Genomic DNA, 27939 nt, shown 5'->3' with positions numbered 1-27939 from the left:
CCCCTCGCTCTGCCGCGCGCCTGGCAGCACGGGAGACGAGCCAGCCCGTTTTCCAGCACGGATTGAAGGAGATATTTTTTTTCTAGGTGCAATAAATTAAGGCACCAAAAACGCAGGACTCCCCAAAGACAAAGCCTGTGCAGAGGACGCGGTCCCAGTTTTTAGGAGACGTTTCCCCCACAGCACGACGAGCGCTGGCAGGGTTTCAGGGAGGAAGCCCTGCTCCCACGCGCTCGTGACTCCACAGAGGGGTTTTCCCGGCCACGTTACGCGTGCGGAAGCGCACCAGCTCCCGGCGAGGCGAGACACCAGACAAGCAGCGTATTCCAGAGACAAAGAGACAGCCTAAGACTTAAGACCGGACAGCTTCTCACAGCATTGGCACTGGCCCAGTAACGCTACTGGGAAGAGACAGGACACGGCCAGCTCCAGGCTGGGCACCCCAGAGCTCAGCCTGAGGAACAGCTCAGTTAGCCCTGGCCCACACGCACAGCACTAGAAAGTAAATCCCCCGGCCTCCACTTTTTGCACAATTTGCCATCTGAACACGCGTTGTGCCCCATTTTAAGATTCCCTGCAATCCTGGCGTGAGCACGACTTCAATTTATCTCCCTTCATAATTACATTTCATTAAACAGCACGAGGCAAAAGTTCCAGCGCGGTCCCATTCAGTTGTACCCTCTGGGGTTTTTTTTTCCGTACAACGTCAGTAAAGTATACAGGAGTAAGCTACTTTATTAAATAAACTCTGAAAACCATTTGCCCCCTCTCCCCGATTCACCACCCGTCCCAGGGAGCCGCGGGGACACGGGAGCACCCAGCCCTCCCGCGACCTCCGCCCGGACGAAGGCACCGGCTCGCTCCTCGCCGGGCGCCCCGCGAGCGCCTGACCCCGACGCTGCGCCCCACAAACGCGCGGGCTGGCCTCAGGGGTTCAAGTCTCATCAATCTGCGTGACAGTGATTCCAATTCACAAAAGGAAAAGCGTTAAACAGTAGTTACAGGTGGAAGGTTTCCTCAAGCAGGAGGACAACGCCGTGAGCGAGCTCCCAGGAACCCCGACGAGCGTCGGAGCACCTTTGTTCCCGCGGCAGGTGACACACGCACCATCTGCTATGCTTGTTCGCTTCCGGATGCAGCCTTTCCAGAGCCTGGGTTTAAGCTACACTCTTCATTCAAGCACAGGTCTTCGGTAAATACAGTGAACAGAAAAGAAAATCAGCATTCAGTCTTCACCACCCCACTCGAACGCGACTACAAAAACAAGTTTAAAAAAAAAAAAAAAAGTCACTGCGAACGTGTGGTTTACAAACGGACAGTAAACAAATACATCCCTGGATGAGACACCGCTGCGGACAGCGGGCTGGGAAATAAAGCGGTGGTTGGAAAGGACCCCACCACGCACACACGCCCGGGAGCCTGCTGAAAGCACACGCGCAACCAACGCGACACGGTTGCGGTGGGTCTGCCGCCGCCGCGGCGGTGGGAAGGGCGGCGCGCAGCGAGGACGGGCTGGGGCAGCATGCAGGGAGCCAGCAGAGCCCACCTGGACCAGCAGGTTCATTCTGGCAGGGAGGGAAGGGGAGTTAGGCTGGTGCGTAAGCTGCTTTCCGCTGCCCGTGGGAGCCCAGGCTCCGCTGCCGGGGGGAACGCGCAGGGACAGACAGGAACACGGCCGAGGTGTGGTCCCACGTACCGACGGCTCGAGCAGGGCGGGCAGAAGCTGCCTTCCCGCTCTTACAGGAAATCGAGCCCCGATTTTCCAAGACCCCCAAGTAGAATATTACTGAAAGCTTTGTGTGGTCTTTTTTTCTGTTTAGAAAAAAAAAAAAAAAAAAGCTGCAAGTATTTGCCCAAATAAGTGAGTGCAGGAAGGTAGGACAGAATGCCGGAGAACTGTCACCCTCTGCTCCCTAAGCACCAGCACAGGACGGGGGCCGTCGAGCAGGATTAGGGACAGGCAGGACCCCCAGGACGTTCCCCTGACCCTGCAGGAATCGGCCGTGACGTCAGTTTTGGCGAGAGGTCAAGATGCTTTGCTGAGGTAAAGCCGTTCGCGTCCCCAGCTGGCTTTACCCGAGCAAGAGCTGGTGTGTTGAGGTTTTCACTGGGAACATTCAGCTGGTCTCATATACAGTAACGGTGACCGGAAAGGCGACCCTCCTCGTCCGGTTCCACCCAAAACCCAAAGTTTGCACTTGGTGAACAGCAACGGAGGCTGTCCCGTGCCAGTCCTGCCCCGGCTGCCGCGCGTCCTTCGCCCTGCTGTCTGCCCAGAGGATAGGTTTCGATCGGTGGTGATGGTTGAAGTTATTTACAGGTATTTGCAGCAGTTATTTACAGTACTTCTGCAGACTGCAAGCCGATTTTCTCTTCCTCCACTCCTAGTCAATCCGGCGTGGGCTTCTTTAGCGAGAAGGGCCGTATATTGAAGTGCCTGCTCAGCTGGCTCACCTGGGGACGAAGCAGACAACGGGACCAGGTTAGCGAGGCTCGGAGGGACCAGGAGGAAAGCGGGCAGAGCGTCGGACCGACAGCCAGGCACCTGGTCTGTCCAGGAGCAGGCTCACCTCCACCCTGCCCTCCTCAGGGGCAGGAGTCAGAAATTCCTGCCCCGAGCCCAGGCATGCAGGATTTTACCCCGCGGTACCGCTCCCTCTCTGTCCCTCCCAGTAGAATTGTTTATATTTTGCATAAACTAATTGGATAATCTCAAACAGCGATGTGAAAAGTGGCTCCCTGAATCCATCTGCAACTCAAACTGGAGGTGCAGTGCTTTGCACTGACCCTGAAGACACACAGAGCGGAGGGAAACCCAGCACCAGGTTGGGGATAACTGGGTGTATTTTACACCAGCCTTAGGAAGGAGCCTTCAACGCCTCTTTTGAGGCCGTGAGAAACCACAGAGGACTGAAAGCCGCGCCGCGAAGCGAGCTGTCAGAGCGCTGCAGACAGGAGGATAAAATGGACGGCATGGCACCGGCATTTGGTGAGTCGTGGCAGAACCAGAACGAGCAGCCCAGCTGAGCTGGGCACCGAGTCCGGGCAGAGGGTTTATTCCCAGTTCAGAGCAGTTTGGGATTACGTCCCAGTCACAGAGCCTTAAAAGGAGGTGGGGGAAACGAGGGGAACAAGCCCAGGGGAGCAGAGCACCGGGACACTCGCGGCAGGGGATGGGCACGCCGGGGCAGATGGGAGGATTACCCAGTCAGTCCCCATCTCCTGCTACGACTCCAAGACCAAATTTATTTAAGCTCCTTAGCTACTCAAATCCTTCTTGCACAGAAGCCTCATTACACTAATTGGAAAGACAAGACAACCCGGCTATTGCTTCTTTGCCGTAATTACAGTTCAAACGCCACTCCGGAGGCTCCGCGTTAAGAGCTGGGGTGCCCAGGGGACAAGGCTTCCCAAGGCAGGCGCGCACGCGTGGCAGCGGCGAGCTCCGCAGGGGACGGGGGGGTCCCTTGACCTCGGTCCTCAGCAGCTTCCCGGGGCATTTCAGTCTCCTCTGAGTTTGTTTTCTCCTGGTTTTAAGCACCAAGTAACAGCAGCACGCGAGCAAAGCCTGCGGAGCACGGCAGCCAAGCCCGAAGGCCAGGCTCTGAGCGGTCACCTACCACGACCACGCCGTAGTGGATGTGCGCCAGGGTGAGGAAAGCGGTTAACAAGTAGAGGAGAAGCGTTTCGCTGTTCGGCGCGAACCCGGACATCACCAGGAAGAGCACGGCCGCTATGGGGAGCAGCATCCAGTTCAGAGGCTGGCAGCGCGTGCTGCTCATCTGACAGACGATCAGTTGGCACTGCAGGGAGAGAAAGCCGTCAGAGCTTGCACCCGGACTGACTCCGCAAGCCCGGAGGACGGTCTCACACGTACATGTACCAATCATCCACAACCACCACCACGCAGTTTCCCTGAGTTTCCCACTCGGGATCTTTCTTTGCATTCGAATTCCTGCGGGACACACAGAGCAAAGCTCTGCGGAGCAGGCAGGTAAGAGGGAAAAAGGCATCAGGGACATCTTTAAAAGAAAAAGGAGTTCCCTTGCTTATTAGCAGCTTGCTGTTCACAACACAGAGGATGCATGCGTGTCAAAACAGAAGCCACTTACAGAAATGTTAGCGAAGGCTGTCCCAACCATGAAATAGAAGAGCCTGGGATGCACCTCCAGGATGTCCGTCGGGGACAGGAAGATCCACGCGGTGCAGAGCAGGAACAGCAGCACCGGGGACACCAGCGGCAGCGTGATTTCATACGCAGAGTGATGCTTCAGGGTGTTATTTTTATACGCCCTGAAAGGCAAGGACGTGAAAATATCTGAAACCACAGCTAAGAAACGTCTGGGCGCTGCCTTCAGGACAGGGCTGCAAAATCCCATTGGCCATTCTGCTACCCAAAACGGCTGGTACCAGTCACAACCGCGGTGGGACGAGGAGGATACACACCTTCACGGCCAACCCAAAAAACTCCGGAATTACAGAAGCACCCGCTTGTCTGGCTCTCTGGGTTGTGACCAACAGGACACGACTACAAAAGATGAGGGTCCTCCTGCAAGACCCCGCTCCTCCCAGTGCTCCCTGCAAACTGGGACCTTCTGGTCCAGCCATCTGAAAACTCCTACAGTGACCGAGGTCTGAGAGGTTTCGGTGCCTCAGAGGTGCAGTGCAGGGAGGGAGGACAAAAAAACCAAAAACTTACTTGTAGAAGTTATAGAGGCTCATCGGCAGCGTCACGGTGAGCGCGCAAGCTGGAAGAGAAAGAGCCACGTTATTGCCCCACGACAGAGGGAGACCACCACGCGCACCCCGCGCACGGGCAGGCGGCTGTGCTCCGGTTTAAGTGGCTCGCAGCCAAAACGGCTCAGAGGTGCACCAAGAACAGCTCGGCACGTTTAATTCTGCTCCAAGAGCTGTAATTACGAGCTAAGGTCTGCTACAAATTAAAGACATTTCATCTTTTAAAAGTCGCATTAATAGCTGTAAATATTCCTGCTTTTAAGAACCCAACTCCTATCCCAGTGCACAAATCCAGCCAAGGCGGGCACGGTGCTCTGTTTCTCGCACAGGAAAAGTGCGTTTATTATCCACACGTTAAGTTGCCAAAGGAAAGCTCAGAATATCCACCTGATTGAGAAAAGTGCAAGCGTGGATTTAACACAATTTCAGACATAGTGATTTGAAATCAAGTAGTTACAATTAACTCCTAAAGAAAGGGACTCGGGCTGAGAAAAATTAAACTGAGCCGGAACTTCTGAAGAAGCTCAATTTCGTTAAATAAAGACCGCTCTCCCCCGCTAAGCTTCACCCGCGCTGCTCCCTCCTCTGCAGTGGCTTGTTCCGACTGACCACTGGAGAGAAAGGCTGGGCTTTTATTTCATTTTATTTACTTTTTTATTTAATATTCAGATGGGTGGATGGAGGGCAGGACCCCCAGAGAGCAGAGCGCTTTTCCCCACCTCCGTGGCTGCCATCTCCCCTCCTGCAGCAGCCCCAGGGTCCCGTGCATCATTTGGACTCCGGGTCCTGCCCCGGTCGTGCTCAGGGTCCCCTTCCCCAGGCAACGCCAAGCCCGCAGCCCCAGCACTCAGGCAACACGGTCATGTGGAGGAGAGGTGTTTTCTCCCGCTCGCAGGTCCTAGGCGCGAGGGAATCTCCCATTTAGCACCCAGAGGCCAGTGCTCAGCTCCAGCTGCCTCCCAGCAGCCTGCGCACCCGGCCCCGAGCACCAGCCACAACGCTCAGCCTCTCCCAGAGCAGGGAGCTTTCATTACAGCAGCAGAACAGTGTTACATTCTAATGAAGACATTGGTTTTGTTAAACAGGTGGAGTTTAAAAAAGACAGGCTTCAACATGGAGCTTCTTACCAATAATCATTGCAGTGAATAGGTCTCTATATAAGAAATTAAACAGGAAAGGTGCATACCAGGCCTCCACTCCCACAATGGCCGTCACTATGTAGACAATTGAAATGGTCTGGAAGAAAGCACAGGACAAGCAGGCGTGAGCAACGGGGCAGGCGGGTCCGGCAGCGCCCACCCGGCACGCGCGTTGTGCCGCCAGGCAGCTCGAGAAGTGCGCTCTGCGCTACGTCATGTCCAGCTCTCCCCATGAGCAGGAAGGAGAAAAATAAATAAAATAAAAAAAAAAGCCAGAAACATCCCACTTTACAAGACCAGGTCCAATAAGCACTGTAGGCGAGCTGCTGAGGAGAACACAAGCAGGAGCTGCTCCTCACGGCAGGAGCAGAGATGCCCTTGCACAGCCTGAGCTCACGAGATGCTCAAAGCATAAGAGATCCAAAAGCATCAGGGTTCAGCAACGCTTCTGGAGAAAGAGGGCAGGGTGCAGCCAGAGGGACCAGCTCCGGTCTCCTGATACCAGCAGAGGTGATTATTGCCGCGCTAATTGCGCTCTCCTTCCAGCTCGCTGCGTTTCCCACCCAGCGCCGGATAAGCCAGAAGATAAGGAGCACCGCGTGCTGCGCGGCGCCAGGGGACCGCACCCTGGCCAGGAGGGACAGCTGCCAGGAGTAAAGGTGAACCGTACCACCCAGAGCTCGCTCCCGGTTCCGGCGGGCTCTTCGGAAAGAGCTTCCTGCAGGGAAGTCCTCAAGGAGAGACGGACGTGCCAAGACGCCATGGGCCTCAACACCGACCGCCCAGTTAGCATGGTACAGAGGAGGGGCATCTCCCCAGGAGCCTTTGCTCCAGGCCCAGTGATTAACACGCCAATTAGCTACTCTGCTCGTTCTGGCACGCACCCTGCTAGTGCCAAAAAGCACCCCAAGCTTCTAGACTTGAAGGCAACCAGGAAACCTATCAGAGCAGTGACTTAGGTGGCCAGAACACGCATCTTGGGGCAGCAGAAAGCAGGCGGAGGACACACAAGGCAATATCCACTCTTCAAGCCTCTTTTTTTTGTGGAGAGTCCATCTACAAAAGCTCCTCGGCACAAAATAAAAACCATGCCGCCCAAACCTCCTTGGATTTAATGGTTTTGAGCAGCCGAACTCCGGCGCCACGCGACCCCGGCTCATTACAGCAATTGTAGCGCAAAGTCTTGGAAAGCTCTCCTCCTGCAGTGCGCCTGAAGACACCCACCTCCGCAGAACGCCGCAGCGGCTGCTTTACAAGGCTTTGGACGCGTAGCAGAGCTGCGTGCACCCCTGGCACGCCTCGGTGGGCACCTCTGCACCCCAGGCACGCTAGCAGTTTACCGAGCTTCGGCCGAAGCCGAGCAGAGGCTGCGGCGCGTACTTACCACCTGGCTGATGTCATATCCCCAGGGCAGGAAGAGGATCCCTGTGTTATACTTCTCCCAGTGGGAGAGGATGAAGGAAAACAAGACCACCCACAAGAGGAGGTAGAGAACGAAGACACTGACACCCGTGGAGCCCCGTCCAAAGGTGGAGTAGACCGTCACGACAAAGTACACGCACGCCCAGCTGTCCAAGCCGTGATCAAAGAGCTCTCCCAGGGGCGTGCTGGAGTTGGTTCGGCGAGCCTGCTTCCCATCAACTCCATCTGGGAAGAGAAAAAGGAGAGATGGGGAGTTCTGCTGGCCACTCCCACGCGAAGCGGTGGGCCTGCTGGCAGCGGACAAAGCGCGTGCAGCCAGCGACCGGCAGCTTTCCCTACCTCTGCCCTCTAATGGGCAGTGCACGCCCCACCCCCCTGCACCACTTGAGACTGAAAAACGCAACCAAGTCTGACGAGACTGCGTTTATTTAAAGCAGACTGAACTTCACAATCCGTCTCAAAGTCAGCTCCAGCACCCTCCTCTCACACCAGCTGCTCTGGGACAACTTCCTTCCATCCTCTTTGCGAAGCAGCAGCCGCTCCAGCAGCCCGAGCAGCGATTGGACTGGCGCGTGGCAGAAGCCCAGAATCAACGATTTCTCAACGGGCTGGGAGATAAGACGACACGCAGCCGCAGCATGCGGAGACGGCAGACGCAACCCCGCAAAATCAACTAGATAAAGGCTTACCTAACGTATAGGCGACGAAGTTGAGGAGACCCACAACGACCCACACTCCGTTCGGAACGTGCTGGTGGTCAGGAGCTGCCGAGATCAGAAAGAACCAGGTCAGGGCAGCTCAGCGCGTTCTTTCAACGGTTTATTTTGGCACAAGAGGCGCAGCAACAAGGACTGGCAGCTCACCAGGACAAAGCACCTACGCAGCTCAAGCAGTGACACTCAGATGTTAGCTGCCCAGTGTGCGACGGCGGAGCTGTTCCACAACAGCACGTGAAACCAGGTCGCCCAGGACTTTGCTTTCCAGGACACGCTTGTCCTCTGTCCCCAGTCCCAAAGTCACGGGATCTAAGAACTGGTGACGGCAGCTAGCAACCGTAGCCCAAACGCGTGCCATGGAAGCGTGTGTAGATCAGAATCTCCTCCACCGCTTGCTCACAGAGCATCAGGCAGAGCCTCTCTGAGGTGTGGGTACACCCTGCCTCCGCAGACGCGCGTGAGGATTCCCCTTCCAGTCCCCATTCTGCATCCTGCCACTTAAACAGGGTTCCTCCTCCAGAACATCTCCACCTCCTCCACCACTGTTGCAGCAGGCAGCCAGCTTAGCTGTCTGCAACTCGGGGAGCCCAAAGGTGCATCTGAAAAAAGCACCTTTCGATGTCAGGAGGGCACACAAAGGTCTCCTTTAGGGAACAGCAATTCCATGAAATGCCACCTTCCGTTCCCTCAGAGCAGCATCGTGGCGCCTTTCCAGCTGCAAACACATCTACAAAACCATGCAACGAGGAGGGAAGGCACAAGCTTGTGGAGGCCTCACCAGCAAAACGAAAATGTCTCTTCTCAAGCAGGACACGCGTAACACCTACGTACAAGGGGCCCAGAGCAGGAGCTTCACCATCCCTTTGGCAGAGCCCAAGTTTCCGGACATCTGATGTCCTGAGGATGCTCACTCTGAGCTTCCTCTCCTGAGCCACTGTCAGCTTTTCCTCCTACCGCTCACGGACCAAAACGCAGTCCAGATCCTAGCTACCAGCCACGATGCCACTGGAGCCTTGGAAATCCTGGCACGTCGCTAACGGTACTCGACTACCTACCGATAAAGGCGATCCCAAGAAACCAGCATTTTTCCCACTTAATTGTGTTTTGATGACTGGCCCCGTTTCAGAAGAACCAGATGAACTCTTCTGAGCAACCTAAACCAAACCCAGCAGGGGCAGAGGGAGAGAAAAACACAGAGAGGAAGCTACTGGTAAGCGGCTGAGAGCTGTCGTGCTGCTTTAACCCTTTCCCCGGGGCACTCCCGTGAGGAAGGGGACACCGCTGAACCTTCGGATTCAGGGACAGATGACCATGGGCACTGTTAAAACGATGAAAGCTGCACACATCCTTGCCTCAGGCACAACGGTGACGCTGAGAAAGAGCATTTTGCCTTCGTTAGTCTGAACAGGGTGCCGGCGTGTTTTTGCAAGAGGGCAAGTAGCTGGGATGCAAAGGACAAGGTTCCACCCGCTGACTTCAGGGAAGGAGGCTTTCTCACGTCACCCCGTTCGATTTTAGCACTGAGTTCTCGTCTCCTCTGCGGGCAGAGCCAATTCCTACGCAAGATTTTGGCCGTTTCCTCCTCCCTCGCCCGCACGCTGCCAGCCAGGCTCACATCCCCAGCAGCATTCGGACAAGCCCTCATGACGAAGCCGAGGTCAACCCCTCAGCTCCGTCCCTCCTCTGGCACGGCCACCTGCCTCTGGGACGGCCAGGCGAAGCGGCCTTCTCAACGAGCACCAGAAACCACGGCAGAGGAGGTGCCAGGATTCACCACTCCAATGCCTCACATCCAAACGGGAACAGGCAGCCTTACCAGAAGCATAAAAGTCAGGGTCGAAGTATGCCATGAGGAAGAAGTTGAAGACAAGCAGCAGGAAGCCAGAAAACGTTATCAAATTTGGGGCCAGCCAGGTAGGGAAGATCTACGGGAAAGCAGCAAAAGAACACATGAACTCATTAAAACGTGTAATAAGGACCGCGTGCCGCTCCGAGCCACGGCAGAGGCCTGGTTACGGTCGTCTGGGCGTTGGAGGACGCTGCTTAGTCACAGCTGGCACACCGCGGGGCAGCAGGAAGCTTTGGGCTGCGATGCAGTCAGCTCGGGGCAGGCTGGAAGGCAGCGCCCGTTGGGATTAGTCGCGCCACAAACGAAGCGGGGCTTTTCAGCTGACAGTTTTACAGAGAAGACTGGAGCCCGGCTGTCCCGCTCGCGGCAGGAGGAGGTCTCACCTTCACTATCGTGTTCCAGAAGGGATGCATGACGTACAGCGACAGGGGGTTGCTGTCCACGGCGCTGTACTGTGAACGACAAGGGGAAAAACACAAAACAACAGTTAGGGCTCCAAAAACACCGGTGAAAGGTCAGGGATCCCAAATAGCGAGCTTTCCATGAGGACACCCGCTACCCCAGCCTGGGCACTGCAAGAACACTCGGGTCAGGGACGGAGTCTCACCAGGGATGGTGCTAAACAACCCGAAAAGCCCCCACCAGCTCCAGCGACGCTGGCCACCAGCTGCACGTCTCACGCCTGCACCCAGTCCCTCCCCTCTGCGCCCAAGAAGGGCGGGCAGTGTGCCCAGCATGGCAGTTTTTGGGAGGTGGGGAGAGGCTCGAGGACACACCACCTCTTTTGCGGGCGATGCTCCTGCATGAGCCCCGCACCCCAATGGCCACGCCGCAGGCTTGGCGGCACTCTTCACAAGCCAGTGAAGAAGTGCCGGTCCCACGGCCCCAGGCACTCACGCCATGGGACCGACCCACCAAGGATGAGCCCCCTTGGCGGGGTCCCCAAAATGAGAAACTGCTCTCCGACAGACAGGATGCCAATGGGCTCCATGAGACACCTTTCTGTGCCGACAGCTCCGAGCGACCTGACACAACCACTGACTGACCCCAGAGGTTCTCCGCAAGAGCTGGCACGCTTCAGTCAAGGGTTACGCTCATTGAGACGGCAGCTGTCACTGTCCCACCCAGCTCCAGTCACTTGGAAGAGACCTTCCAGCTCCTCCTGGAGCACCTATTGACAAGCAATGCCTTCAACCTCCTCCCTTGTCCCGAGGAAACTCCAAAAACACTACGTGCACCATCACGCATCCACGTATCTCCGCCACGGTTTCGGGCACAGAGGGTCACTTAGCAGGTGATCTGGGCATCACAGGACACGGGGCTCCCAGCCCCGTCACAGGAGGTGGGGACAGAGACTGGGGCCAGCAAGGGAGCAAAGCGATCGTAGCAGGACAGGCAACAGATTTCACCGTTTGCAGGTAGGACCCACGTTATTTTTCCTTCATCAGTCAAGGCAGAGCAGTCTGAAGCAGCTGCCTGCTGCCCTGGTGAAGGATCAGCACCCTCTTCCTTGCCCGTGTCCAGCTCGGCAAGCTGGGCTCCACGTTTCCAAGAGGGGAGGACTGGGGGGTGAACACCAGGAAGCCCTCAGGTACCCCACGCAGGACGGGTCTCAGAGGGCTCCTCACAAGGGCTCCTCTCACGAAGGAGCTCAGATTTCCGCAGAGGCAGCTGCTGCTCTTGGGACATGGGGAGGAAGAGCTCTTACCCCCCACCTCAAAGCTTTTAGACCACTGAGGGGGAAGGGAGAATATAAAAACCAAAGATCTATCAGAGATCAAAGCCATGAAACAGTTTCCAGTTAGAAAGTTAAAATTTGACATCGTTTGGCTCCCAGGAGCACCACGCGCTGTTATCTGCTCTCCAGCTCACAGCCCCTTCCTAGCAACCACCACCCCGTCTGAAGTCCCCTTCCCCACGGAACACTTTGATAAGAACCCCAAGAAAAGTGTCACAGGCTACAAAACTCCTCGGCTCACGCGCTTGGTGCCAGGCAGGGCAGCTCCCGGCGCCCACCTCACCCCGGGCGATGAACCCCGTGGCCGGGCCAACACCCACGGCTCGTTCCTCTCTCCGTGCTCCTCTCCTCAGCTGGAAACTCCAGAAGGGAAGGGTCTGTCCGATTCAAAAGCGGGGAAGAAAGCGCCGGGAAAGGGCAGAGCAAGGCTCCGTAGGACAGACGCCAGCGGGAGGAAGGGGCACCAGGTCTCGTCGGGCTCTAAGCACGCAGGCTGAGAGCCCACAGCATTTCTTCATCCCACCCCCGGCAAGCGTTCCTGTTCTCCCACCGGCTCTTCCCCACCCTCCCCACCACCAACCGGCCCGCCTCGCCGGGGCTGAGCCCCAGCGCTTACGTCCCCAGGCCAGCAAGCCCGCAGGAGCTGCAGAGCAAGCGGCCACAAAGCCTCAGAGCCGATGCCATACGGAGGGGAGGTTTAAGCCCTGAGGAATTTCCATCCCAGCTTAGCGCAATTCCGGAGGACAGAATTCCAATCGCTTTAGGAGATAATAGGATTGGAACCACTGGTTAGGCGAGGAGGAGAGCTGGAGGCCGACGAAACCTCGCTGTCCCCAAGCCAGCCCGCAACACGAGAACAGACGCGGGGTTTGGAGCAAGGCAGGGAAGCGCGCCGGAGTTTCCGTGCTGCATTTGCAAGGTACCTCGGGGAAGCTGCCCCAGCCCACGTCCCAGGAAGCGTTCCCCTCTCCCTCCCCGGTTGGGGACCGGGGATAACAGTCAGTAAGCAGCTTTTCCCCACGGTCACGCACGTTCCCACCTCGCCGGCAGGACCCAAAGACGCGGAATGACCCGTTTCTCGGGGAGAGGGCAGTTGTTTTGCAGAGGTTTGCTGACACAACCACCCCAGCTTCAGCCGGGCTCCTGGAGGGAGGAAGGTGCTCTGCCCGCCCAGGGGACGCCACCGGGCGAAGGGACCGAGCTGGGGCTTGCTGCGGCACCAGGCTGCCTGCCGCCCTAAAACCAACGACCCACCAGACACCTTCAGCTCCAAAACTCAAACATCCCCTTAACCAGCCTCCCCTCACCATCTGGATTCCTTCCTACAGACGTTCCACCCTTTCACCTTTCTGCGCCAACAAGAAGGGGCTCCCAACCCGCGCGGCACGCAGGCTCTCCGCTCCGCAGGGGACCGCGGGCCAGCGGCACCGCTGGGGACGCTGCAGCGGGCAAAGGAGGGACAGGCAACATGGGCATGGTCATCACCTCCTCCAAAGCGGGGCCTCTGCGCGGTCAGAGCTGGAAGCAAGGCAAGCTGGGGAGATGCTCGGACTCCCCAAAGCTCGCCTCGCACTCAGCCGCTGCGGTTGCTCTGATGAAACACTCCCGAGGGCATGAACACAGGGGTGTCTCAGCTCGCCACGCACGGCTCCGGCCCCATCCTTCACCCACCTCATCCTCACTGCAAACCAGCATCACCTTTTCATCGAATCCCAGAAGGGTTTGGGTGGGAAGGGAGCGTTCAAGGCCACCCAGCCCAACCCCCCTGCCAGGAGCAGGGACATCTCCAACCACATCAGGTTGCTCAGAGCCCCGGCCAACCTGGCCTGGAATGTTTCCAGGGATGGGGCATCCACCGCCTCTCTGGGCACCCTGGGACAGTGCTCCACCACCCTCAGCATAAAACATTTTTTCCTAATATCCAATCTAAATCTACCTCCCTCTATTTTAAAACCATGACCCCTCGTCCTGTCCCAGCAGGCCCTGCTGAAGAGTCTCTCCCCACCTTCCCTGCAGCCCCCTTTGGGCACTGGGAGCCGCTCTCAGCTCTCCCCGGAGCCTCCTCTTCTCCAGGCTGAGCAGCCCCAGCTCTCTCAGCCTGGCCTCACAGCAGAGCTGCTCCAGCCCTCTCAGCATCTGCGTGGCCTCCTCTGGACCCTCTCCAGCAGCTCCACGTCCTTCTGCTGTTGGGGGCTCCACAGCTGGACGCAGCGCTGCAGGGGGGTCTCACCAGAGCGGAGCAGAGGGGCAGAATCCCCTCCCTCGCCCTGCTGCCCACGCTGTGGGGGTGCAGCCCAGGGTGCCGTTGGTTTCTGGGCTGTGAGCACACATTGCCGGCTCATGCTGAGCTTCTCGTCCACCAGCACCCCCAAGTCCTTCTCCTCAGGGCTGCTCCCCATCCATTCTCCCCCCAGCCTGTATTTGTGCCTGGGATTGCCCCGACCCAGGTGCAGGACCTTGCCCTTGGCCTGGTTGAACCCCATGAGGTTGGCACGGGCCCACCTCTCCAGCCTGTCCAGGTCCCTCTGGATGGCATCCCTCCCCTCCAGCGTGTCGACCACACCACACAGCTCGGTGTCGTTGGTGAACTTGCTGAGGGTGCTCTCCATCCACTGTCCATGTCGCCAACAAAGATGGATCCATTTTGGATCTCTAAGCACTGGTCTAGTGCCTCACACATGTGACAACCACCCTTCACCAAATCATTTTTCCATCACAACCAATGACTCCGATCGGCCAGGACTCCAATTTCTCCCTCATTTTCAGGGAGAGAAGGTCAAACGAACGTGCGAGTGCACAGAAGAAATTTCACACGCCCCAGCGCGTCCTTCTCAAAGCAGACAGGCGACGGCTCAGCCCCTCGCTTGCTCCATCCAGCCAGGCCGCAGGGTGCCACGGGGCACCCCACCAACCGGCAGACCGTCCCGGCTGCCACGGTGCCGCCGCGGGCACAGCGGCGAGCTGACTGCCGCCGTTACGGGATTCAGAGACACGAACGGCTCACAGAGCCTGTAAACAACATTAATCATGCAAGCAGGACATTTCTGGAAGATCCAATTATGCGTCCAAGGAGGAAAAACAATGCAGATTTATAGCCCAGATTCTACTAATAGCCTTCCTGTCCAGAAAAATAATTCTGTTTTTAAGTAATCTGGTTACCCGGGGCCAGCGGCAGACCAAACGGCGTCGCGCGGCTGCCCTGGGCGCAGGGGTGGGCACAGCGGGGTGGGCTGGGGGAGGACGGCGCTGGGGGCACAGGCACCACGACCGGGTCAGCAAGCAAAGAGGGGTTTGTCCACCCCATTCTGCTCGCAGGCGCTCCAGCAGGCTCCACGGCAGCCCGCACCGCCGGCCGTCAGCCGTGTTTCACCGCTGGCAGCGGCGGCAGGAGCAGGGCAGAGCGCAGGGAGCCTCGGCAGAGCAGCTCCAACAAGTCCGTACGGCCGTTTGCTACAAACCTCCGTGAGTAAGAAGAGGGCACAAGGCTAAGAACTGCTCCCAGCAGGCTCCAGATAAGCCAGGAGGCAACGAACTCGACGAACCCCGGCGAACGCAACCGAGCAGAGCCGTGCCAGTGCAAACAGGTCACGTTCGCACTGTGCCTGCACTCCGCTGGCGCGCGAGAAGTCACCTCATGCTTTACCGGCACTCATTAACTCCGGCCTGTTTATCTTCTCTAGGGTCATCTCTCGGCTGGTGTAAGAACGCAGCACGCTGGCGGCGGTAATCCCGCAGCCGCCACGGGAGCCGAGGGGCTCGGCTCCCGCCACGAGCAGCGGCGGCTCAGCACGAAGGACGGCCCGGCTGCCCGCCCCGCGCCAGGGAGGGACTGGGAACCACTGCACCGGGCAGAAGCCTCCTTCCCGCTCCCCAAGCCCCACGGGGTGTGCGAACTCACTGGGAAAACCAGGTTTCTGCCCCGCCAACACTCACTCACATTCAGGTGCTCAGCTCTGGCTGGCACCAGCTGGGAGATTATCCCCACCTTCCGTAAATACAGACACAGGACCAGCAAAGCCACTGGTGACGAGCATCGGCGAGAAGCTGGGGAGCACGCAGCGATGGCTCCGCTGCGGCAGCAGGAATTGGCTGCGGGGAGAGCGATGCTCACGGGGACAACAGCTCCACCCCAGAGCAGAGGTGCTGCAGAGGGATAAAAGCAGCGGTGGCACACAGCACGTGCCCCTCCACGGGCCAGACCCGCTCTCGTGAGGGTACCTGCCCGTGGGCCCCCAGGAATCCCCCTTACAAAGACCCACGCGTAGGGAACCCACGCTCAGGACTACCTTTGGCTACCTGAGCTCCAGCCAGCTGGCCCAGAGGGCTGCAGCCCTGTGCTGGGGTGGGACCCTGGCACCGGGGTGGGACGGAGCGGACAGCCAGCCCCGCCACCCAGTCCCGACCCCATCCCGTCACCGTGCCGGTAGTGGGGGGAATCATTTCCCCGGGGATACGCAACGCGGAGAAACGCTTGATGCTGGCGGCAGGCTTCAGCAAACAGCCTGCCCGTTTCAGCTGGATGCAGGAGCTCGCTCTGTTTGGGAGCGTTAAATACCCAGGAATATGGGTCACCACCGCTTCCGCTGCAGCTCGAGGTGAGCGGCTGCAGAGAGGAGGCACAGATGGTGAGCACAGGAGTGGGAAAGATGAGCCTTCGGGGGCGCGAGGCAGGGATGCAGGCAGAGGAGGACCAGGCAGGAGCGAGCGCCGGAGGGGGAATGGGGGGATCAGAGCAGCGACTCTGGGGAGGAAGAAAAGGCAGAAGCAAAAACGCACAAACAGGAAACCTGTTACAAAAGCACTGCGACAGCCGAAGAGACCTTCCTGCTGCTGCCAGAGCCGTTCTGGACTTCAACCAAGAGGGGTGAAGCGCCTGAGAGGGGAACAGGCAGCTTTGCAAGCCTGTTCTTGGTGCCGAAGGAGAACAGCAGGCACCGGACGAGCCCTGCAGCGCAGCCCAGGGACGGAGGCAGCAGCCGCTCTCCATCCCCAGGCACTTCGACACACACCCTGCGCCCCTGAGGGCGCTCAGGCCCAGCAGGCCACCCCAAAACCTCCTTCACCTGGGTCAGCGAGGTGAGCTGGCCTCTCCGGGTGTCCGCGAGCCGCCGGGGAGCTGCAGGCATTCACGGGGCCGCAGCCGCAGCCTCCCTTCCTGAGGGCCACGAGGCCACAGCAGAATGGGGCCAAATCCAGCACAGAATCGGGTTTGAAGCCAACCCACCAACCAGGAGAAGACAGGAGCCAGTGTAAGAAAAGAGAATTTGTTACAATCCCTAGAAAAAGAAAGCGAGTTGAGCTTTTAAAGCAATACTTCAACCTCCACAATGCACTCCAGCTCTCTTCCAAACAGTCCCATCAGCCACATACTTGCTGCTAATTAGCAGAGAGTGACTTTTATGACGGAGCTCGTCGCAGCCAAGACTCACCAGGCACCAATAAACGCTGCGGCAAAGTTTCCGTGCGATTAAAGAGACCCAGGACGGACTGACACGCAGCCTACGCTATTTTTAAGCGGCTGCTTTGCACACCTTGCTCATCAAGCGCTCGAGGCCAAAGCTACGACCCGGCTCTTATCGGTGTGGCCCACCCCAACCGCTCCCTCCTTTCCACATCGCTGTGGTTCATACTGGGACCGGCTCTGCGCTGACACTGGTAACGGGATGGGGGAGCGCTGCTCTGCTCGCTGCAGAGGAGGAAGGGCAGGGGGACGCACAGAACCGTCACAGCAGACCCCACGCAGGACAGCGAGGGAGAAAGGTGTGTGCAGAGATCTAGCAGATATCCTAAGCACAAACGCAAAGCAAATAGCAGATTTTTATTTTATTTTTTTTAGCAAAAGGCTGCTGCGCTCTGCTTCCTACTCCCCCACCTACGAGCAAGGTACCTGTTTCTTAGCAGATGTCCCCAACTGGGGACAGCAATCTTCTGTTTCGGGGGGGGGCAAAGGATGCAGAGGGATGCAGGCAGCTGCGCAGAGGAGCTGCGTCCTTCACCTGCACGGCAAGACAGGAGCCAGGAGGGGTCCCGCTGCGGGATGGGGCAGAGAGCCCACTACCCGCATCCGTCGCGCACACGGGCGGCCCCGTTCACGCCTTTAAGGGTAGGGAGCGAGAGACAGCTCCCCTCCCAAAATGGGAAGGGCAGAGCGGCGGTTTGCAGCGGCACAAGCATCACCCCGGGAGCAACAACCAAACCACGCAGAGAAGAGCAGCCCCGGGCCGATGCGCCGGCTGTTTGGCAGCCGATGCAGCCGAGCCGCACGTCCTCCTGCCAAAACCCACAGAGGTTCCAAGTTCCTCCTCCAAAACCTGCAGGACCCGCTGTGGGCTGAAGTAGCAGCAGGTCCCCAACCACAAAGGGCTTCCTCACTGCCCCTGTGTGACTAAAAAGAGAGAGGCTGGGAGTCCCCCGCCAAAACACGGCTCGGTTATCTTTGAAACCGCACAGAGTGAAGGCCACCGCTCAGAAACCAGACCTCCAGCAGCAAACAGCACCCCGAGCTGCCAGCAGCAATCTCAGGATTATTCGAGCCAGAGGGAGCGGAACTAGCTCATCGCTCACCAAAACCTTACAACACATGTCAGAAGTGTCTCTAGAAAGCAAGACAAAGCCCTCCCCGTCGTCTCACGGCTCAGCACAGAGCAAAAGCTCCGCCAAAGCTGGTGGGCCAGGTCATTTCCAGTCAGTCTTACAGACCACGAGAGCTGAGGGACACGCTAAGCTGGGCAGAGCTTCAAAACCCTGAATTTAACTGCAGAACAGGAGAAGAGAGAAGAAAAACACCTCTAACTCCTGCAGCTGCTCACCTTAAAAGCCACGAGGTCTCGGAGGACTTCTGGAGCGCCTTACAGCATCCCCCGCCGCGCAGCGCAGCCGGGCAGTGCCACGGGAGGCTGCGTGCTGCTCAAAGGCGGCGCAGACACGCACAGGCTCAGAGCAATTAAAAGAGCCCTCGGGGAAGGAGTTAAGTGATTCAAGAACAGGATTCAAAGGTTTCTCCTCCACACCACACCCTTCCTGCTAAGGACCCTGCAGGAGAAGGCACGCTCTTTGTCTAGGGGTGAGGAAGACCGGCCTTTCAATCACCACAGCCTCCCGCATCACATCGCTTTCTCCCTTCCTGCTGCTCTCCCACTGGTCCGAAGCGCCACTGGCACACCTCGGTGTCTCTGCTGGGCAGAGTAAACCCTGCAGAGATGCCTTCAGGGCTCCTGTCTCCAGAGCAGCCTACAAAAGCCTGCCAGGGACAGCTTCCAGCCATCTGCTTCCCGCAGCGCGGCATCTGTAGCCCTGCTCTCCGCAGCACTGGAAGGCTGAAGGCGAGAGGATTTCCTGAGGCTGGCTGAGGGGAAGAGCACCCTCTTCGTCAGGGCAGAGAGGACAGCTGTAGAAACTGTCCAACCAACAGCCAAAGTTGGATCTGCAGCGCCTGGCAGGTCTGCGGCTGGCGCTGGCTCGGGCTGGCGGCAGCCCAGGAGATCAGGGATTCCCACCTGGAAGAAGGGTGCAGAAAAGAGAGAAGAGCACTTTCCACAACAAAGACAAATCCCTGAAGCTAGATGCCCAGCTCTCTGGTGCACACAGTGCCCCAGGTCTGAGCTGATGCTGCAGGACAACCATGCTCCATACTCTACCGCAAACCCTGTCGTGACAGGGCCACCTGCGTGTCCTTGCCTTCATCCACCAGTGCAGCAAGAAGCTCTCAGGAACATTTACACTGAGGGTGGTGGGACACTGTCCCAGGTCGCCCAGAGAGGCGGTGGATGCCCCATCCCTGGAAACATTCCAGGCCAGGTTGGCCGGGGCTCTGAGCAACCTGATCCGGTTGGAGATGTCCCTGCTCCTGGCAGGGGGTTGGGCTGGGTGGGCTTGAACGCTCCCTTCCCACCCAAACCAACCTGTGGTTCTATGATTGTAACATCCTTTCTGTCTGACACTGGAAATAAGGAACAGAGTTTTTGTCCCTGTAAGAAAACCCTATAACAGCTCAAACGATCAAAATGAGGGAAATATCTTCTAGGTACGGGGTCTGCCCAGCACGCTGCGCATGGATCGGAGCCCATTTGATGCTACACCACCTGGGGCTCCCAGCAGCTAGAGGCGTGTAAGATGACAAGAGGTAATGGTTTTAAAATAGAGGGGGGTAGATTTAGATTAGAAATTAGGAAAAAATTTTTTACAATGCGAGTTATAGAACACTGGAACAGGTTGCCCAGAGAGGTGGTGGAGGCCCCATCTCTGGAAACGTTCAAGGCCAGGCTGGATGAGGCTCTGAGCAACCTGATCCGGTTGGAGATGTCCCTGCTCCTGGCAGGGGGTTGGGCTGGGTGGCCTTTGAAGGTCCCTTCCAACCCAAACCATTCTGTGATTCTATGATCTATACTATTCCCTCCTCACAGTGTCAGCTCTAACAAGAGCATTTTAAACGGCTCCTTACAGAGCCCGAGTGCCTGTCTTATTGGGACAACAGACCAGCACCTCCTGGTGCAAGATCTCTGCTACGTGTGAACCCACCACAGGGCTTGCAGGCTCTCGGCCACACAGCTACGCCGGGTACAAGATGCCTTCTCCACTCTCAGGAAGAAGCGGTTGGAGAAGAGCCCTCCTTTCCCAAGGCAAGAGGTGCCACCCCTCGCCGCTGCTCTGGGGAGCTGTGCGCCGAACTCCTTGGTAGGAGAGCGATGCTGGGACCACCGGGCCTCAGCCCAGTAGGCAAGTGGCAGCAGATACCAAAAGGACTTCATTTTACCGCCCACGTGGGTAACGAGACAAGGAACCTCTTCACAAGAGCCACCGGCGAGCAGTCTGCCCCGTGCCACCGCTGGCCGTGTGCTACCCGCAGGCTGCCATCACCGGCTCCTGTCAGCGAGGACAAAGAAACGGAAGGATTTTGGGGTGCAGGAGTTTTGCCCCCAAATGCTCTTTCCAAGCCCCAGTTCACTGAACTCACACTCGCTGCCAAAGCGTCTGGGGCGAGACACCAGCCCGTCCCACCTTTGGACCCAAACACGACACGTGTCACTGTCGCTGCCTCCGCTCTGGCATCCCTCCCACGCCGCGCGTAAGGAGCGGCACTCCCACCTCCTCCTTCCCCAGCGTTTCCCCCGAACGACTCCCCCTGAGGACAACGCGTGCCCTTAAGGAAAGCCCCAGTCCAGCCCGCACCACGACAGAGGCTCGCAGCTCCGCTTCCAGCCAGCTCACAAAGGGAGGAAACCACACGAGCAGAGAGCGCTCGCACACGTGGCCAGGGCCGCATACGCACCACACGTCATTCCAGCGCTTTCCCCGCTCCTGCGTGAGCTGAATCCCAGAGCCATGCAGCAACCGCGCGTCTGGCTGCGAGGCGTGCCCCAGAAACAGCCACCAGTGACTCCAGCACACCAGAAAACACCAGTGCAGTGCAGGAGCCCACAGCGCAGGGCTGGATAAAGCAGAATCCCACGCAGCGCAGACAACACTGGGCAAGGAAAGGCTGCAGGAAGCGCGGGGTGTGTGACTGGAATACAAAAATCCAGCAACAAACCATGGAAGCTGGCTGGAACTAACAGGGCACGTGAAGCAGCAGCGCTCTGCCCTCACTCGCAGTCGGTCGCGTCCCCAGCCCACTGAGATGAGCCACAGCAGCCACGACGCCACAGCAATCGGCGCGCGGCTCATCGAGACGCACAAGCAGAGTAACAGGAGCGCTGCACGCATCGCACGAAGCCGTCCTTCCCGTGTCTGCCGCGCTGGCGAGGCTGCAGCTCGCAGGCAGTACCCAGCTCCGGGCACCGCACACGGGAAAGGCAGAGACACCTTCCGGAAGGGAGAGCTGTTTGGGTTGCTCTGTGAAAACAGGACAGGCTGGAGGGAAGAAAGCGGTAGGTCTTTCTCCTGGAGAAAGCAAAGCAGGAGCAGACGCCTCTGAGAACGTTCCAGACGTTCCCATTTTCCCCCCTCCCCGTAATTTTATAGAAGGAGGTTGCCCAGAAAGCAATCCGCAGGCAGGTCACGATCTGCTTCTTAAAAACCTTGGGCATCCAACTGCAAGGTTTACGCTCCGCAACGGCGGTGCCCGGCTCCATCCCTCTTGGCAGAGGACACTCAACCCTTAACAGAAACAGGGCGCCTGGTTCTGGCAGAGGACATTCAACGCTCGACAACAGCTGAGCGTCCGGCGTGCTTCTCCTTGGAAGGCCGACACGTGCATCCCGCTCTGCAGCCCCAAAACAGGAGCGTTATTTCCGATATCAATCACCTGCACTAGGCTGACCAGCCGGAGCAGACACACGTAGGATTTGTCTGGCTCTCCGACCGCCGCGTGCAGCATCTCCTCGGTGGAAGCCTCAGCACGCTGAGGACGTCACAAAGCACGTATTTTTTCTGGCAGAGAAACCGTCCCTTCCCATTCCAGGTGAGCTTCACTTCAATCATCTCCAAAGGAACACGCGCTGCACCCAAATCCCACCGTCTCCTGCTGAAGAAGCGTTAGAGAGGCACAATCAAAAGCTCCCACTGCACTTTTTGCCGCGTGGCTTCCTCAGGCAGAGGAGCTCCCCGGTGTCCCATCGCGAGCAGGTAAAGGACGGCTCCCTCTACGCCCTACCGCCCGCGGCGCCGCGCCAGCCTGTGACAGAAGGAGCGCGCCCCGACCTCGCCCCCAGCCAGCAGAAATGCGCACGCTGCACAGCTAAAACCATCTGGACCCCCGACTCACCGCCTCCCATACGTGCTCCCAGCAGCAGCGGGAGGAGGAAACCAGCCAGGGCCAGAGGAAGCTGTGGATCATCGCGCACGAAGCTCTTCTGCTCCTGCTGTGGCGGCTCCGGGGACACCAGCTCCTCTCCGAGAGCAGGGACGCATTCCTTCCCTCGGACACACGTTGCCTCCTCCACATCCCCCCGAATCCACTTGCTCTTCTCCAAACCCATCGTGTGTGGGCTGGGAGCTTCTGCCTGGCACGGCCGGAAGGCTGAGGCAGAGTCAAGGGCTGCAGAGCCGTCTGCAGCAGGAACCAGTGGAGTCTCCCTGCAGAGGCTTTGGTTCTGGCCACACATCATCCCTTGGCGGGCCCCACCTAGGAGCAATCACTGGTCCCAGCTGCTTTCCGACTACGCTGGCTTCGGGTGCGTATTCCAGTTACACAACGCGAGCCACCTCTTCCAATGATCCCCTCCCTTTGGGGGCAAGGCAGAGAAAGCAGCTCAGCAACCGCTGCGTTACTCTTCTGTTATTTCGCATTGTCATCCACGCGCATCCCACGCTGCGCCTTCCTTCCTCTGTCCATTTGGGACGAGAGTTTACGCTGCTGCAGAAGTTTTCTGGGCAAGAAGAGCGAGTTGTACCCAGAAGGTCACCCAGCTTTTCATCAACAGAGCGGTGGCGGATCTAGAGTTCTGGGCTGCACCCCCAGCAGCGTGGGCAGCAGGTCTCTGGTGAGACCCCCCTGCAGCGCTGCGTCCAGCTCTGGAGCCCCCAGCAGCAGAAGGACGTGGAGCTGTTGGAGAGGGTCCAGAGGAGGCCACGCAGATGCTGAGAGGGCTGGAGCAGCTCTGCTGTGAGGCCAGGCTGGGAGAGCTGGGGCTGCTCAGCCTGGAGAAGAGGAGGCTCCGGGGAGAGCTGAGAGCGGCTCCCAGTGCCCAAAGGGGGCTGCAGGAAAGGTGGGGAGAGACTCTTCAGCAGGGCCTGCTGGGACAGGATGAGGGGTCATGGTTTCAAAATAGAAGGAAGCAAATTCAGACTGGACATAAGGGAGAAATGTTTCACACTGAGGGTGGTGGAGCCCTGTCCCAGGGTGCCCAGAGAGGCGGTGGATGCCCCATCCCTGGAAACATTCCAGGCCAGGTTGGCCGGGGCTCTGAGCAACCTGATGTGGTTGGAGATGTCCCTGCTCCTGGCAGGGGGGTTGGGCTGGGTGGCCTTGAACGCCCAGCCCTGACGAGCACCCAAAGCCATCAGCGCAGAGCCGAAATTACGCTCTTGGAGTGCTAAGTGTGAATCCATCCTCTCTTATCAAGGTCCCTGTTGACTCAGGAAAACCACAATCTCTTGAGCAAAGCTACTTCTGCCAGCGAGACCGCACTCCCGCCCCGAGGGCTCACGCGGCTTTATCGGCCGCTGCCTGCTGGTCCAGCCGCGCCGGGCTGGGAGCGATGCCTCCATCGCGGACCAGCTTACACAGTTCAGCCCTACGCCGCTCGAAACCAGAGCCAGTCAATACAGCGCCAGCGTGCAACCGGTGACAGCAAACGGCCGACGCTGCCCGCGCCGTGCTTTATCTGCTGGATGGGCCTTTCCTCCTCGCCCTGAAAACACGACCGTCTCCCTCTCCAAGCAAAAGCAGTCTTTGCAGGAGTAAAAGTAGTCAATCTGGGAGGCCCGGCTCAAAGCTGAGTGTGTTTTGCTTACTTTTCTCCAGCACCGCTCTCTTTCACTGCCTTTCTAAACACACTTGAACTTTACTGATGAATCCCTGCACGATCCGTCTTCCACGGGGCACCTCACGCAACCCGTCACATCGGTCAAACCCGCGCCACCAACTCCATTCACCTCCACCTCCTCAGCTCCGAGCGAGCAAAGGGAAAGCGGAAGCAAGCCCTGACCCCTCTGCCCCCCAGACTGCTCCAGGAGGGGAGCAGACCCTCACAGCCAGCCCCACCCAGCCATACGAGGCCGCGCGGCACCCGCTTCGCTCCCTGAACGCGTCTTAGGTTCATAAATCACGGAACCATACAACACCAGGTTGGAAAGGACCTCAAGGATCATCCGGTCCAAGCTTTCCTGGCAAAAGCACGGTCTAGGCAAGATGGGCCAGCACCCTGTCCAGCCAAATCTTAAAGTGTTCGACGTCGGGGAACCCACCACTTCCCCGGGGAGATGATTCCAGTGGCTGATGGCTCTGGCTGATAAATCTTCCCGAAATCGCTTCTCTCCAGGCTGAACAAACCCCGTTCTCTCAGCCCTTCCTCACGCGGCAGGCTGCCCAACCTCCGAGCGTCTCTGCGGCCCTTCTCCAAACCCTCCCCAGCCCGCCCACATCTTCTTTTTGGGACAGCGGGGACCAAAGCAGACTTGTCCTAACTGTCCCGCAGGCTGGCGTGACGCCTCATGAGCCACCCTGGAAGGACGATGGCAACGCAATCCCAGACCAAGAGCAAAGCGGAGGAGAGGTGAACGCTTTCAGCTTCACTGCTGCTGCAGGAGAGGAAAAAACCTCACCAAATGCCTCCCTGTCTGCACAAAACCACAATCCAGCGTTCCCCTGCACTAAGGGCACCACACGCTTTGGCCCAAAATCAGGCCCTAGGGATCCGAGCTGCCAGGGCAGAGCCTGTCCGCACCGACACCGGCTTCCTCCAAAGGCTCCCAGCGCCACGCTCGCACGAGGACACGGGGAGGACGTCTGTCACGTTCCCGTGAGTCTGGCCGGGCACGGAGCAGCCGCAGGGCAGGAGCAACACGGCCCTGAGCTCAACGTGGAGAGAGGGAGTCCCCGGGCTGGTCGCGCTCCCACGGCGACGCCAACCTGCCCGCGCCCGGAGCTCCCTCCGCCACGGCCCCTTCGCAGCGGGGACGGCCACCGCACAACCCGGCGACGCGCCGTCCTCGCTGCGCGCGGTGACACGCCGCGGTCGCCTCTCTTGGCCACGCTGCCAGCTCCAGGAAGGAGCAGGGGGGACAGGCAAGCTGCCACAGCGCCGCCCCCCCATCGCCCAGCGCCGCCCCCCCGCTCCTGGGGACAGCTTGGGGAGGGGGGACACAGGACAACCGTGACCCCGTCGTGAGGTTGTACGGGACGCGAAGGTGCGACCCCACGCCGGGGGTGCACGGCTGGCGTGCGATGACGCTGCCAGCGCCCCACGCTCCGCTGTCCCCACAGCACAGCACAGCACAGCACAGCACAGCCTGTCCTTGGCTGGCACAGGGAGGGGGCAAACACCCTGGGGGTGCCCACCCGGGGCACGGACCCCGCAGCATCACACGCGGCGTCCTCGTCCCCGCTGGGGAGCAGCCGGGGGGGGCTCGGTTTGCAGGCGCACACCCCTTGATTTGCTGCGGGGCACAGCACGGTCCCCCCGGCCCCTCCCTCAAGGAGGGGGTCCCACGCCTCACCCGGTGACACCTTCACCGCACAGGTCCCCTGCGACCCCCACCGTGAATCAGCGAGGGGGGGGGATTTGATCCCAGGGCACGGCCCACCCGGGGAGCAGCGTGGGGAGGGGGCCCCGCACGAAGCCGAGCACCCACTGCGCTGCCCCGGACCTCACCGCACGCCACGGTGGGGCGCGGGGGTCGGGGTGGGGGGGTCACGCATCCCCCGCCCCACGGCACCGGGCCCCACTGCGGCTGCCCCCAGCCCCACGGGACCGCACCCCACGCCCCCCCCCCCCACTCCACGGGGCCAGGACCCACGGCACCGCCCGCCTCCCCCCCACGGCACCGGGCCCCACTGCAGCCCCCCACCCCCCCAAACCCCAGGTCTCCCCGCAGCCCCCCCCTCCCCGTCCCCAAACCCCGAGACCCCACGGCGCCAGGCCCCGACGCCGCCCCCACCCCGAGCTCCGGGCGCCCGGCAGCCCCCAACCCCCGCGGCCCGCTCGGGGCACCGGTACCTTGTACTTGCTGAAGCCGGCCAGCTGCTCGGCGGTCACGTACTCCATGGCGGCGGCGGCGACCCCCGCGCCCCGGCCCCGGCCCCGTCCCGCCGCTCCGCGCCCGCGCTGGCCCCCGCCGGCCACCGTACCCGCCTCTCGCCTCCCGCATCAGCCCACCCGGCGTGGCCCTGACGTCACCGCGGCCCGCCCAGCCGGGCCAGCCCGCCGGGAGGGCGCCCCCTGCCGGGCGGGAGGGCTCTGACGGGAGCGGCCGGCCTGCGCCGGCGGTTTCCGCTCTAAAAAGCGGCTTTTTTGGTGAAAGGGGGGAAAAAAGGCCCGGGGAGGTGCCGTAGGGGTGCGCCCGGAGCAGGGCAGCAGCCCAGGGCAGAGGAGGGCGAGCGAGGAGGCGAGGGAGGCCGCGCTCACCCGGGGCAGCCCGGCTCTGCCCGCCGAGCCGCTCCCCGCGCCGGGAGAAGGCGTCCAGCGAACCGGGAAAACTCAAAATAAACCGGGTGAGAGCTGGGGCTGCTCGGCCTGGAGAGGAGGAGGCTCCGGGGAGACCCCAGAGCGGCTCCCAGTGCCCAAAGGGGGCTGCAGGTTCAGACCAGATATTAGGAAAAAAATTTTTACTCTGAGGGTGGTGGAGCCCTGTCCCAGGGTGCCCAGAGAGGCGGTGGATGCCCCATCCCTGGAAACATTCCAGGCCAGGTTGGCCGGGGCTCTGAGCAACCTGATGTGGTTGGAGATGTCCCTGCTCCTGGCAGGGGGGTTGGGCTGGGGGGCCTTTGAAGGTCCCTCCCCACCCAAACCCCTCTGCGGTTGTGTGATAAGGAGGGACACGCCGATGGCCCCTCTGAGGGAGACGCGGGCCAGGGTGGACTGGCAGAGGCACCGAAAGGCGTGGGGCTCCTTGTCCTGGAGAAGGAGCTGGGAGTTGCTGACACGCAGGCCTTGAGACATCTGGAAGATGGAGATGACCTAAAGCTTGCAAGCAGCGTACGGTACGCGTAGCAGAAGAAAAAGCCCTGGAAGAGTGCTTTGGGCACATGGCAAGGCGAGGGTGCCAGCACGGACCCTCCACCCGCCCGGTACCCCCGCCTGGGCCCGAGGTCGCCCTCCTCGCCCGCTGGTCCAGCTTGACGTTTGCTGGTGGGCTCACACGTACGTCCCCCGCACACCCGCGCTGGGGGCACAGACACTCGCTCCCCGCCCAGCGGCCACCAGCAGGCACGTGGGCTGTGACCCGCGGACCTGCTCCCGCCCTTCGCTCAGCTCCTTCACACCGGCCCTCCCAGGCAGTTCATTTTCAGGACACGCACCATTCCCACCCCTGTGGCTGGACGTTAAAGACCCCCACGCACTCCAGTAGCTGCACTGGGACCCCATTCACTCCAGTAAGTTGCACCACAGGCCGGGGGCACCCAGAAGCCCAGCGTGACTCCAGTAGCTGGCCCCAGATCCACTCACACACTCACAGTCTCACCAGTAACCAGCACTCGGTCCTTGCAGCACACACTCGCGCCAGCAGGGTTTGTTTCCTGCCGTTGTCTCCGTGTCTATTTTGTCAGGTCTGTACCGCGGTGTGTCTTGGGTTTGGGTTCCCTTTTTTGCCTTCGTTTCCCAGCTGCCCGATCAGACAGCCTCGCTGGAATAAACCTTCTCGCCCTCTCGCTCACCGGTGGGTGCGACTGACCGGGCTTGGTTCCCAGCGCTGCCTCCCTGACCGTTTATCGGTGAGATCTGTGCAACTGGATGTTGT

The 27939-nt window shown here is 59.6% G+C and overlaps 1 protein-coding gene across 1 annotated transcript; it reads right to left on the bottom strand.

The window, feature by feature from the left end:
* Positions 1–881: 881 nt before the first annotated feature.
* On the bottom strand, positions 882–26311 carry SELENOI (selenoprotein I). Its single transcript, XM_086744078.1, has 10 exons — positions 26199–26311; positions 10247–10315; positions 9831–9939; positions 7988–8062; positions 7261–7523; positions 5865–5973; positions 4700–4748; positions 4113–4293; positions 3621–3803; positions 882–2454 (listed from the first exon to the last, which is right to left on the bottom strand). Exons 1-10 carry the CDS (start codon positions 26244–26246, stop codon positions 2338–2340), a joined length of 1203 nt encoding a protein of 400 aa, XP_086600204.1. The 5' UTR covers positions 26247–26311; the 3' UTR covers positions 882–2337.
* Between the last annotated feature and the right edge of the window lie 1628 nt (positions 26312–27939).

Source organism: Chlamydotis macqueenii, chromosome 3 (genome assembly GCF_036417535.1).
Source record: "Chlamydotis macqueenii isolate bChlMac1 chromosome 3, bChlMac1.mat, whole genome shotgun sequence".
NCBI lineage: Eukaryota > Metazoa > Chordata > Aves > Otidiformes > Otididae > Chlamydotis > Chlamydotis macqueenii.
This window is presented reverse-complemented; position numbering and strand designations above follow the sequence as displayed.